This window comes from Canis lupus, chromosome 9 (genome assembly GCF_048164855.1).
Source record: "Canis lupus baileyi chromosome 9, mCanLup2.hap1, whole genome shotgun sequence".
NCBI lineage: Eukaryota > Metazoa > Chordata > Mammalia > Carnivora > Canidae > Canis > Canis lupus.
The window spans coordinates 64,095,612-64,109,567 of record NC_132846.1 but is presented as its reverse complement, the minus strand read 5'-3'; the positions used below and the strand labels follow the sequence as shown (position 1 = coordinate 64,109,567).

Here is a 13,956-nt window from a genome sequence, read left to right as displayed (position 1 = left end):
CAACAGCTTTACAGAAATAGGCAAGCAAATAAAACAGATCATTAGGTTCCATTTACCTGAATCTGCTTTTATTAATCACTTGCAGCTGGGCTAGTTTGGCTGTGCAATATAAATGAGTATTGATAATTATACAAAGATGTGCAGATCATGTCAATGCTCTTAGATGGTAAAGTTGATCAAGTGTGATTAATCAAGGAAAGAGAACTCTGAGTCGAATTCTAAAGAACAAGATGCGGTTGCTCTCAGACTTTAGCCAGGAGCTCTGGGGCCCATATCTAGAGTCTAACTCCATCAGTTTGGAAGCAGAAAAGGTAGATGTTTGATAAGCATATCAAGTGGTTCTGATGCAGGTGGGCCCTGAGCCTCGTGGGAGGAGCATTACGAGAGGGACAGGAAATAAGAAAAAAAAAATTCAACAAGGTGTCCGGGTATGGAAGAACTGTGTGCCCCTCCCTGTGCCCTTTGTTTAAGGAGGAGGAAAGTCTTATCTCTGACATACTCAAGGAAAAATAATTACATGAATTTAAGTAATTTTAATTTAATTTAATACACACTTAATTTAAGTGTGTGTGTGTGTATGTATATATATATATATATATATATATATATATATATATATATTCCTCTTGGGACAAGTGTTTGTAACCTTTGTTGAAATTCACTGAAACTTTTTAATAATAATGTTTCTTAAAAAAATAAAAACTACTATAAAGGGAGACTGAGAATCCCTGTGCCTGGAGGCTTTTAAAAATGGGAGAGATGCCCAAAATGTCTTGATGATTTAGGTGAAGTCTATTTGGAGAATAGCCCAAATGGCTCACTGACCTTTGGCTGTCCCTTTTACCCCTACAAATCCATGCTCTCCCTCAAGTGTGGTCAACCACAAAGCCAAAAGCATTCCCCTGGCTCAAGCCCCAGGAAACTGGCTCCAGTACCTCTATAAACAGACAGTGTCTTGCAGTTGCTTAGCCTTCTAACAGACTGAGTAAAATCACGCAATTCTAATTAATAAACGTGCACAGGCACACATCATTTATTAAATCTTCATAAAAAGGCATGATGTAAACAGATGTGCAGTTCGTCCCCATGAGGGTATATAAAGCCAAAGCTACATACAAAGAAAGGAAGAAGAGAATTAATCAAAATGAGAAAATTTTACATTTAATATTGTGCTCGGGGAATACAATTACAAGTCTGAAGACCTATTTCCTGATCCTCCTAGCACCACCATAATCACCATATCAGCATCCCTTTCCTCTATGAGCAATAACAATTCCTTAATCTGTTCCTGCATTTTTATCATTCCAAGTGTACTATCATGCCTATGCATCTCTTATAGGATTCTCACCAAAATAAATAAATAAATAAATAAATAAATAAATAAATAAATAAATAAGTAGGGGTGCCTGGGTTGTAGCTCAGTAGGTTATGTGCCTGACTCTTGATTTGACTCAGATCATGACCTCAGGGTTGTGAGATCCAGCCGTGTCGAGGATAGAGCTTGGGATGGACCTGCTTAAGATTCTCTCTCTCTCCCTCTCCCTTCCACCTGCTCCCACTGCTCACACACTTCTCTCTCAAACAAATAAATAAAACTTAAATAAATAAATAATGGGGAAATCCACTATATAAAGAGAAACCAGACTATTTGTATTAAGAGCACCAACTTAACTATTAGGACTTGAGCCCAAGTCACTTGATTTTATAGCCAATGCTCTAGTGGCTATTCATTCAAAATTCATTTAAAAATTCAGAGTATTTTTTCCATACCTTCTATGTACTAGGTATTTCTCTACCCCTTGAGACACAGCCGTAAATAAGCCAGGCAAGCCTTTGTCTTTATGGAGCTTAAATGTTCAAGCTGTGCCATCTAATATGGCAGCCTTGTGGCTATTTAAACTTAAATTAATTAAACTTCAATTAAATTAAAAAGTCAGTTCTTCAGTCTCATTAGATACATTTTAAGTGCTCAGTTGTCATTTGTGGCTAGTGTATTAGACAGCATGGAATTTTATAAGACATTTCTATCACTATGGAAAGTTCTATAGACAGTGTCGTTCTAGCGGAAAAGGTAAACAAATACCCATGAAGAAACAGAAAGCAGGGCAAGGGAATAGGCAGAGTAATGGAAGGTCCTCTTTTACCTTGAGGGTAAGGAAAGGCATCTTGAAAAATGAGACACTTGAGCTGAGATCTAAAGAGAGTGAGGAAGAATCATATAACCACTTGGAAGAAGGACTACAGTAAGAGAGGAAAGCCAGTAGAGCATGCAACTCTTGATCTCAGGGTTATAAGTCTGAGTCCAGAATCACAGAATTTGTCAGATTCTATGAGATCAAAGCCTATTATAGCCATTATTGTTTATTACACAACAAAGTCTAGGGGTGTTAAATCCCAAGCCCCAGAGGCTGGGCCCTTTTCTCAAGCAATATTTAAGATAATAAAACTTCAGGGCAATATGTAAATTTGAGCAGAATATTGGAATTAATTGTAATGAGATTTGACATGTCTGTCATAGGTATATGGGTTTGGTCTGTTACACATTTGTCTAACATGATAAAATACTCAAAGGCCATTCCTGTATGTTATCTCATGATCATCACTCACAACAAACATGGAGTAGAAGCAGAGGAGATCAAAATTATTCACAATTCTACAGCTAAGGAAACTAAAGTTTGATGAGGTTAAGAGATCTAATAGTCAAAGGACTAAATAATTCAGTTCTTCTATTTCTATTCTGAAACATTTCCACCGATTGAACAATAAAGCTCTTAGAGTATAAAAGACCTACTTTATAAAAATGATCATTAGCTAATAAAACATTTTATATATATAAGACTATTAAAATGTCACCAATGTGTTGAGTTCTGTCTTTTTCTCTTATATATTTATTAGTTTTTGGAAGATCATAGAAACATCACATGCATCCTCTGTAGTAGCAATGGAACAAAAATGATCCAGAGCCAATGGTCTAAAACCAGGTATTCGATTAAACCACACAATTGCTTTGAAGTCAGTACAAAGATCTGAATGAGCCTTTATTTTTCATAAGGGCAAGTGACTTTTTGAGGAAATTTAAGTTGGATGGGACTGCCCAGTCTTGGCTTCCAAGATATTACAGGTATCATTGCTCAGGCTTATTATCATCTTTGAAATACATAGCCAACATCAATTAATGTTCATTTGGAATCAGCTTTTCTCTTCTCTGCCAACATCTATATCATCTTCCCAACATCCATATTTCAATTTAGTCCACAAATCACAAATTCTTTATTGGAAAAAGAGAGGTTTCCATGGTGAAATGCTAATGACTTTTTCAATTCTTAGTAATCCTTTCATTTATATATATATATAAATATACATATGTGTGTGTGCAGGTATACATATTAATAAACAAAGCCTATACACACACTTGGAATAAAAGTATATCTTACTTATGGAAGAAATTTAAAAAAGGTTATATCAAAGGATATTTTTATAATAAACTGCAGTTTTCTCTACAGCACCTCAAAAAGAGTTATTTAAAATAAAAGCACAGTACTTGGTTTATTGACAAAAATGATAAGAAGGGCATAACTGATAAACAAGCATGGCCCTCACAGTGAAAGAGCTATAATACTTCATTAGATCCACTTTAGAGCTCAGAGCTTCATATTCTAGGTTCTTAATGATACAAACATTTAACACCTGAAAAACTGTCCACATTTTACATTTGACCTTGTGAAGACCATCTCAAAGAGAAAAAAACCTTCTTGTCATGAAGACTTTATCAAATACTCAGAAAATACAACATCCTTCATCCTAACATCTCAGTCCTGAAAAAAAATATTCTGGAAGAAGTGAAATGCTCCTCTCACAGTTTGGTCAGAATTTCGAGACACTGAAACAACTTCCAAAGACAGAAATGACACAGATGCAGGCAACAGACACATATTCTTACGTAAGTTCATTTTTATGTGATTAATTTTATGTGAACCCACTCCCTTCTCTCTTTGGGTCTGTGTCTTTATAAAAAAGCAAATACAAAGGAAATACCTGAATCATTTAATAGAATGTGCCTTTAAAGGGTACTACTACCATATACTTTCAAGGATTTAAAGGTAACAAAGGCATGCCTGGGTGTCTCAGAGATTAAGCGTCTGCCTTCGGCTCAGGGTGTGATCCTGGAGTCCTGGGATTGAATCCCACATCAGGCTCCCTCCTGGAGCCTGCTTCTCACTCTCCCTATATCTCTGCCTCTCTCTCTGTGTGTGTCACTCATGAATAAATAAATAAAATCTTTAAAAAAAAAAGTGACAAAAATTGGCTACTTGTCAACCCACAGGAATAGTGACAAGAAGTGGAAGTCAGAAGCAAGAAAGTAAAACCAGAGTGACGAGATAAATGAACTAGATCAACAACTGGGTTAGAGGAAGATGTGTGCCTCTTACATAAAATAAGATTGATGTTATTTAACCTAGAATTAGTAAGCCAGAAATAACTTTAGAGGTGGAACATGTTTTCCAAACCCCTCCTTTACAGCCAGCAAAACAATGAAATCCCAGAGACAGAAAGAGCTTGTTCATAATTTAAATGAGCACCAAGTCACTCTACTAATAAGTATTAAAATTCACACTAATTTTGTAAGCTCAACTTACTATTTTGTTCCTCTTATGGCCAAGGCTCATACATTTAAATAAATAAGGATTCTAATATGACTATAAGGCATGTTTTGAGGTCTATGCTTCTAATTAAGTAGAAATTAATGAAGATTAAGGATGAAGAACAAATAGCTAGCTGTCACAATGCTGGACCAGTGTGAAGCCTAACTTCAGGGGCCTAATATATTCAACACCTCTCTCTTAATTATTAACTTATTCCTAAGAAGGAGAGTACAATGAATTAGATTAATGATTACAAAGATGCACCTCAAAAAAAAACCCAAAAAGCAAAGATGCACCTCACTTGTAATTCTTAAAAAAATAAATAAAAACAAAACAAGAATTCCAATGCCTAAATTCAACAATGAACACAACTATACAATCCTAAGATTGTATTCATAAACGAGGTGCTTGTCAGGTTACAAAGAACAAAAAGAGAAAGATGATCCAAATACTCTATTACTTGAACCATATAATCAGTCTGCTAATTCTTTTGAATCACTATATAATTTAGGCACAAGTCAGACTCTTTGCTGAAAAGACATGAAAATTTTAATTCCAGAGCTAAAATTTGGCTTAACTGTAAGATAAGTAATGCAACTTAAAGATACATATGTTTACCAATTACTATTTCATAGCAATGACTTTAATAAGATCAGAAGTACATAAAATTAAAATGGTGAAAAATGATCACTAGGAATGGAATGTGACCAATAAAGTATTTAAATGGAATAAGAGTTAAGGGAAGGAGAAAAGTAAACTAACACTTAATGAACACCAGGCACTGTGCTAGCCAGCACCTTACCAATGTTCCAGGTAAATTATCTCAGGTATCACAACAATCCAGGCAGCCAGTATTAATAATCTCCTTTTACAAGGAAGAAAAAGAAAGGTTAAGTAATTTGCCTAGGGCCACACAGCTAGTTAGGTAGCAGAGCTGTGATCTGAATCTAGATCTGCTTGACTCCTAAATCCACAATCTTTTTAGGTTATCCACTGAAGCATGGATGAATTCATAATCCATTTCTTTTTTTTATTTTTTTATTTATTAATGAGAGACAGAGAAAGAGAGAGAGAGAGGCAGAAACACAGGCAGAGGGAGAAGCAGGCTCCATGCGGGGAGCCTGACATGGGACTCGATCCCGGGACCCCAGGATCACACCATGGGCTGAAGGCGACGCTAAACTGCTGAGCCACCTGGGCTGCCCCATAATACATTTCTTTAAAAAAAATACTTCAGAAGGATTTTTATCATGAAAACCACAACCCAACCTGTTTTTTCTCTTTGCTCATGTCCAGAAAACCTACAGAATTAAGTCAATAAAAGTGAAATAGAATACAAATTATCTCCACATTTATAACAGAACCTTACACAAGGGTTGTAAGCTTTAGCTTTTTTCAAAGTGTGTTCATAAATTTTGACTCTTTTTATCATCGCAATATCCCTGGGAGAAGAAGCTACTGCTAGCGCCATTCTGGATATGAGGTGTCACCCATATGAGATGCCCAACGTCACAAAGCACATGTACAGATGGAGCTAAAATGAGGATTTGTATATCCTAACTTTGTCCACTCCTCTTCCCAACACAGTCTTCTGCCTTGAGATGCAAAAGATAACAATTTATGTATCTGAGTCAACACTCTCTCCACCTTTTTTTCTTAAGTGACAAAAAATACCATAATTTCTATGTAGGTAATATAGACTGTGCCTTCATATGTTTTCTTCCTATTCTATAAGATCAAATTATTCCAATCAAACAATTCCAAGGTATAATCATCATTCATTTCTTTGATTCTCACCATTATAATCATACTGAAATGACAATTTAAATCATAGCACCTGTATTCAGCAAGTGATTCCATTTTAATCTTAAAAATCTACAGCCTAAAACAGCAAAAGCAATTTCCATTCATACAATACATTAAAATAATCCAGTATTAGGTAAGATTGAACTTACATATAGCCATTGGTAGAAAAGATGTGCTAAGATATTCAATAATATCCTTGTGCAGAAATGGAGGAAAGGTAGCTAATGTTGATATCATCGTGTAGGGCAAAGTACTCAGAATATCATCATTGAGAAAGGGTAGCAAACATGTAGTTGTATAAAATATCGACTGTCCAAGATCTACAAAACAAAAGTAAGTAATCAATGAATATTTTGCCATTTAACAAAATACGCTAATTCTACATTTTAAGTTCTTATGAACTGGCTTAAATTATAACCAACTATTGCTCCCTTCCTACTAGAGCTCTGAAACATAACACTCAATAGAGTGCATATACAGTGTTTGTTCAGTAAATGGCTGGTGAATACATAAATACCTATTTTATGAGCTTTTCCTCAACCCTTTATCAATCTTCAATAATACTTGGCACTCATGTCATTCCTGGGTTTCAGAAACTAAAAGCACTTACCATGTGATCATGAATCCAGAAATATCCTCTACATTCTTAACTCCATTACATTGTACACAAGGTAACTGTGGCACAAAGCCATTAAATTATTTTCCCGCTGGAAGTTTTAGAAAAGTCAAGGGCAGGACTGGATATGAAGTCAGGCTATCTCTGCTCCATCTACCACAGCACAACCTTCCTACATCTGGAGTTTTGGGCAACAAGGTAACGTGTGACTTCCAGCACAGCAGCCAATTCCACACACACCAAAGCAAAGAAGCTGTAAACTGATGCTACATGACCCTGTGCATTTAGTTATGAATTCTCACGGAAGGATGTGCCACCTAATGATAATCTTTTCACCAATATTTTTAAATGGGGATAGGAACAGTACCTACCTCACTTCTAGATGGATTGTTAGAAAGCTTAAATGAGATTAATATAGAGTGCTTAACAAAGCACATGTGTGCTCCACAAATATTAGCCATTATTATTAATATGAATAATGTTACTATTATTACCTGTATAAGGAGTAAAATTAGAAGACATTAAAAAAACTGTAACTATTTAGCTTTAGAATGCATGTATGCCAAATCCCATTATACTTGAATATATCTTTTGAAATTTCTGGACCTCCCAATATATGGGCTATCAGTCAAGACTGGACAATGAAGACTGATCATCTTCCTACCCATTATGAAAGAGAATTAATAGATTTTTTTGTTTATCAGATTTACATTCTTAGTGCAGTTTTGATGCCTGATGTGATTTTGGATTATCATTAGAATTAACATGCCATCTCAACAAGCACATCAACTGACAAAGAGAGCATTGAGGCCACAATGCACCCTGGCAAGCAAGGGCCAGTCAACTTTGAGCTCAAGTGGCTGAGACACAAAATCCACAGGTGTTTTACTGAGAATTAACTGAGGCTATGCATAAAAGACACCCCAGCTAAATTATAGCCTTGCTATAGAACATTAGTGCTGAAAGGGGCCTGAGAGCCAAACTGGCGTATTTTTCAAATGAGGAAACAAAGGCCCAGAGAAGAAAATGGATTGCCTAGTTGTAGCTTAACTGTGACACAAATGCAGCTTTGGCCAGCGCCACTACCCTGCCCCCCTGTGAGGACACAGCCTCCAGCCCTAGTACAGTGGTTCTCAAATTCAAGATAGAAAAGAATCACCCAGAGAACTCATCAAAAATTTGTATCCTCAGGACACACCCCTCAACGATTCTTATTCCTAAATTCTGGCTTAGGACCCAGGATTCGGTGTTCAAGCCCCCTCAATGATTCTGATGTTGGAAAGACACATAGCTTTTTAACCTCTAAGGGATAGTCTAGTGAATTTTTCCCCTCTTCAAAGCTCTGTCATGCAGAACAAGAACATGGTGTACAGATAACAGTGAAGAGTAAAGTTGCAAAATAGTTTTGTTATAAAAGTAAATACATAAATCACGCCCCCGAAAATGTCATAATTTAACATATTAATTACAGTTAAATGGCTTGTGAGTTACTGAACCAAATACTTTTATCTTAATCAAGGGGCTTTCACACAGTGACACACCCAGGACCAAGCAGGTCTATAGTGACCATTTGTCACAAAGGAAAAATACCAACAAGTCCATGGCCACAGTAAGCTCTGCCACTTATGTTCAAAGAGTCGTCTCCTTTAAGTTCTGAGGGGGATGAGATCCCAATAAAAGTAACCAGGGCTTAAACAACTACAAAATTATACAACCAGCAAATTTATAAATTTGTACATTTTTTAATATTCACTACAATACAGAACTGCAAATATAAGAACAAATTCAATAATCATTATCTCATCATTTTTATGAAAGTAGATTTTAAAAAATTTTTTTCACGAGGTACACACTTTTCTAAACAAACCATTAGGCATTGTCTTAAGAGAGTAAGCCATAACTACAAAGTAAAAGAACCCTCACAACCCACTCACTTCCCAAATGCCCAATTTTTCTGTACAGTGAATTTTTGGTATCATATAGAGTCCAAGTTGTCAGTGCTTTAAAGTTAAAACAACTGATGTTTTAAACATTCATCCTCTGCAAAAATGCCTTCTCTTAATGCATGGTTTTCCATTTGATTCTCATATAATACCAGATAATTAAGCAAGAGATATTATTGTACTCCTTTTTATGGGTTTATAACCATAAACCATTCTGGTAAGCAAGCAAGATAATTACATTGACTAAAATGTACTGTAGAAAGGGAAAGCATTAAGAAAAGAAACATGCTTTCAGGCTTTTGTCATGAAGCACCACTAATACTGTACAACAGATACCATATTCAGCTTATAGCACCACTATACACTGTACCAATTCTGTAACAACATTCTGTAATAACTATCGGTGGCTAGTTAAATTTGGGAGAGTTCTTAGAGATTTCTCCTTACTGAACCTCCTGGGTTTAAAAGACAAGAAAAGTAAGTCCCAGGGAGATTCTGTGATTTGCTCCGAAAAATCACAGAATTAGTCTGTGGATCTGACCTGCTCTTCAGGCTCCACTTCTTATATTTTATGGTGGGCGTGGAGTGGGGATGAGGGGCAAGTTTCTAAATCTTAGCTCTCAAGTCATAATTTCAACATGAATCTCCATGATAAGCAGATGAGGAGAAAAGCGGTAAATTTACATTAGAGCCTAACTCCTCTCGCCAACCCATTCCCCTCAAATGGAGGCCCACCTGGATAACATCCCTCTAGCCATAAAAGAGGGGAAAAAAAAAAAAATGACAGGATGGGAAATGCCATAATAAATTTCCATGTAAGCAAGGCTTTAGCCACACAAAGACCTCTTAAGCAATTTATTACAATAACAAGTCTCCAGCATCTACAAACATATATGTACGTTCTCAAAGGTTTATGATCAAGTGCTCACCATGTTGGCCATGCTGTAGTAAAGGAACTAGATCCAGGAGAGTCACCAAAGTCACGTAGAGGCCTTGATAGTCCAGAGAAGGGTAGTCTGACAAGTGAGCATCACGACTTTGCAGGCCGCGTTCAGAGGGAGCATCTCGCAGGACGCTGTAAAGGAGGGAGCGAGTAACAGTAGGGTTGATGGAGCTGACCTGCGGTCTTAGAGATGGGGTGAGTGGGAATGGCACAGGAAAAAGACACATGGTCATGGGCACTGTCAAATTGGAGGCATCTTGGTTTTCCTTCTTCCCTGTGCGGGACAAAATGCTGTTGGGGGGACAAGGAAAAAAAAGAGACAACAAAGACACAAAGAACAGCACATTACATTGAAATGACACTCTAAAACAAATAATAAAACTCCAGATACATCCCACATAAGATGCAATTGCTACACCAGCAGTGTCTACAAATCGAGTATGGGTCACGTAGCTTCGTGCTCACAGATACCAATAACGCGAGTTTCTTTTGTGGAAGTTGCATTGCATCTCATGTGTTATCTGGTTAGTAAGGAGCAAAAATATAAAAATGCATGTTTCAGTGCCAAACCCATGTTTTACAGCTTATTAAAATCTGGTGAAGGAGAGGTTTCCTCAAAGGAAAACCAATGGCTTCGTCTAATGAGTTAGGGCTTTTATTACTAATTAAAACGAGCTTTCAAAGCAAAGGAAGTTTTCAGCAAGACTATCTTAATCAGGTAAGTAAAAACCTGCAAAATATAGGTATGGCACTTGCAGAAACATGTTTTAGCAAAGAATAAACATGTGTGTTTATTAAGAAAGTCTTAAAAATCACATGTTTATTGCATCAAAATAATGTCTATATGTATATTATGATACTGTTTCATGACATTCTGTCAGTATCATTTGAGATAATGAAGTTTAAACAGGCATATGAATTTAGAAATAATACATATTTCTAAAATGTTAGCTAAACTACATTGGAAAAGCTATAAAATAATATATAGTAGATGGTCCATAGCATATGTTTGTGAACTAATGATAATGGTTATTTATGTGTGGGTTTTTATTTAATTTTGCATGTTGGGGAGGAAACATTTTATTCTCTGAATATAAACAGTGGTTTATTAAATAATTACCTTCAAAATTCTAAAGACTAGGCAAGCAGTATCTGTCATATAGCTGCACATCATACAATAAGATTTCACGTATTACTGCTGCTACTTACGTTATTATTCAACAAAACTCAGGAAAGATAATTTAGGAAGTTAAAAAAAAGTTTAATGGGAATAAAAATAAACTCCAGATATAAACTGGCTTTCTTTTAGCCTCCCTTTTTAAATGAAAACCTTTTAGTAAAAAGCGATAAAGTAGAAAAGTTAATTTAAAAATAGAAGAAATGACTGCTTGGCCAGATATTTAGGTTTTTTTAAGTTAGGTTATATTATTTATCATTAAAGACAACAGCTATACGTTATAATGATAGTATCTGCTACACTTAAAAAATGTTTTTATATAGTATACTTATATGATAATCAAAATAGGTAACAATTTATAAATGTTCCATTCCATAAAAATAACCTTGTTTTATACTTAACTCTATGTGCATCAAACATTACTAAGTTCTTAGTTAATGATATTGCATTTACCATTTTACAGTGGTGTGAAGAATCGGTTAGTGTCAAGCATGCTTGCTATTTCAAATTTACATTTATTTCTATTTACTCTTAGTGCAAAATATGTTACAATGTAAGGAAAATGACTACATGCTTTTAATTTTCCATGTGCCTAATTTACCTCAATTTCCTTTGTCTTCTGTTACCCAATGTCCAGGGAAAAACAATTAATAATAATAAAGATAATTTCAGAATACTTATGTAATACTTCTTAGCAAGAAATAACTTAAGATTTAATGTAATTTTTTTTTACTTTTAAAGGGATTAGATTTACCTTTTGTGTATGTGTGTGATGTATTTAACTTAAGTTTATACTTCACAATGGGATATCAACATTCCAGTACCATCAGATTTTCCATCAGACTTTATACTTTCCTCATATAACTTGATTATTCCTAAAAGTACCACCTTTAAATGTTATATTTTTGATAAGCCCAGTCACCAAAACTCTGTTTTAATCCTATAGGATTCTATCCCACTGAAAATTCCTTTAGAATCACAACAGATATAAGTCAGAAATATTTCCCAAACTTCAGCCCTAAGTTAGCCTACTACCAGCATCATTTCAAAGTTACAAGATGCGGATCTTATAGAAGTGATAGAAAAACGACATTTTGCCTTAGAGAATAAAAGCAGCTACATATCATATATTAATGCTGTCCTTTAAATTAAATACAGTTCTGTCATCAGACTTTTCCTTGGTGGGGGAAATACAGCACATTATTTTTTTTTTTCAAGTATACTTTAGTATTGTCCCAAAGTTTGACATAATTTAACAGACACTAGTCAAATCAACTTTGGAGACTCTGTTTTGGTATTTTTCCCTTCCTGTTATAAGTGGGGCTCCCAAATGATAGCAGCAACAAGTTTATACATGCAGGGAGGGAGAATGTCAGCATTGAAACAGTCAAACTTCTCTCTCACTGCCTCTAGATTTAATAAGTGAAGTTGAGAAAAAAATGGCTGAAGATGAGTTATTCATGAAATCAGTTTTATATTACCATTCATGTTTCAATGTAAGGAAATGTTTTCATTTGTGGAAAAACTAAAGAAGGGCTCATGAATCAATGTACAATGCATTGTGATTTTATGATGTTTTGTGAAGTTTATTCAGAAAAAAAAAAAAACCTTATTTCCCCAACCAAACTGTCTAACTTGGGAATGATAAAACCATCTACCCCATCTAAAATTTTTCCCCAGACGTCTGTACACCCAACCAAAAAGAATATGCAGAATGCCCTGCTCAGAAGAGTCTGACCCAGCAACCAACTTTTCATCTTTCCTTCTCTCTCCTGAGATCCTCTTTATTAAACATTTACTTCCAACATCAAGAGGAACCAAGAGAAGAAGACCCCTGTGGGTACGAAGAAAGATGAGAAGTTGCCCTGAGGCATTTATAGCACAGAAAATTAATACATCAAATAAACTTTCTGTAAGATTATGAATTTTTACATTTGAGTTGAATCTCTACACTAAACAAAATTTACTTGACCATGTTATGCTTTAAAGCGACTCCGTAGGCCTGAAACCAATAATTATACGGTCTAGGTTTTCTTCCTAAGCAATTAAAAATTATAATTCAATGAAAATTATTGAACTGAGACTAGAATCCCTTTTCAAAATATATCAAAAGTGTTGTTTCCTAAAGAGTTAAGGGAAAGTAGCTTTCCCCAAACTTAATGATTTTTAAAAAGATCTTATGTGCTAGCAGCTTGAATGGCACCAGTAGAGAGATTTAGGGGAAGGAATTCTAAAAGACTGTATACATAGGAAGACTGGAAACCTTTAAATGTTGGGCCAGGTAATATGCAAGATCCTTAAAGAAGACCTTAGATTTAAAATATGGCCCCAGAATATTTCCAATGTAAAATAGGCAGACTCCTCTGTAGTAATAAAGAATTAAAGCAGATGATCTTCATAGGTCCTTCTAAATACTAAAGCAAACTAAAAACTAAACTTTGAATGAAAAAAAAAAAACACCTAAACTCTGAAGTTGTGTGTAAAGTGTATGTCTGTTCCCATATTTAGGCTCCTGCTAAATGAAAATAAGTACAGCCCAGCACTCAGATAAAATGTTACCTGGTACCCCAGGTCACTGCTAGATGAAGTAAATGCTCTAGAAGGATGGCTGCAATGGACGAAATCTGCACCAAAGACAACTCAGTTCAACAAACATTAGTTGATCCTTTCTAAGGACCAAATTCCACTCTAGGCTCAAGGGCTAGTAAGATGAATAATGCACAGGATTCGCCTTCTATTAACCTAAAGTTTAGGAGGCCCCCATGAACTTTTCTTTTCCCCGTGAACTTTTTAATGTGAGTCTAATTAAGAGCTAAATGGACATATGT

General features: G+C 35.4%; 1 protein-coding gene across 12 annotated transcripts in view; it reads right to left on the bottom strand.

Annotated features, from left to right (window-relative positions):
* Window positions 1-13,956, bottom strand: part of UNC79 (unc-79 homolog, NALCN channel complex subunit) — a 239,232-nt gene that overhangs the window by 183,801 nt on the left and 41,475 nt on the right. For 10 of the 12 annotated variants that reach the window (XM_072839735.1, XM_072839727.1, XM_072839724.1 and 7 more), the window contains exons 3-4: window positions 9,938-10,242; window positions 6,599-6,769 (exon numbers count right to left, since the gene is read on the bottom strand). In XM_072839735.1, the coding sequence (XP_072695836.1) occupies window positions 6,599-6,769; window positions 9,938-10,184 (418 nt within the window). In that variant the 5' untranslated portion in view covers window positions 10,185-10,242. The remainder of the gene's footprint in view (window positions 1-6,598; window positions 6,770-9,937; window positions 10,243-13,956) is intronic. The other 2 variants (XM_072839734.1, XM_072839731.1) reach the window with 1 other exon arrangement.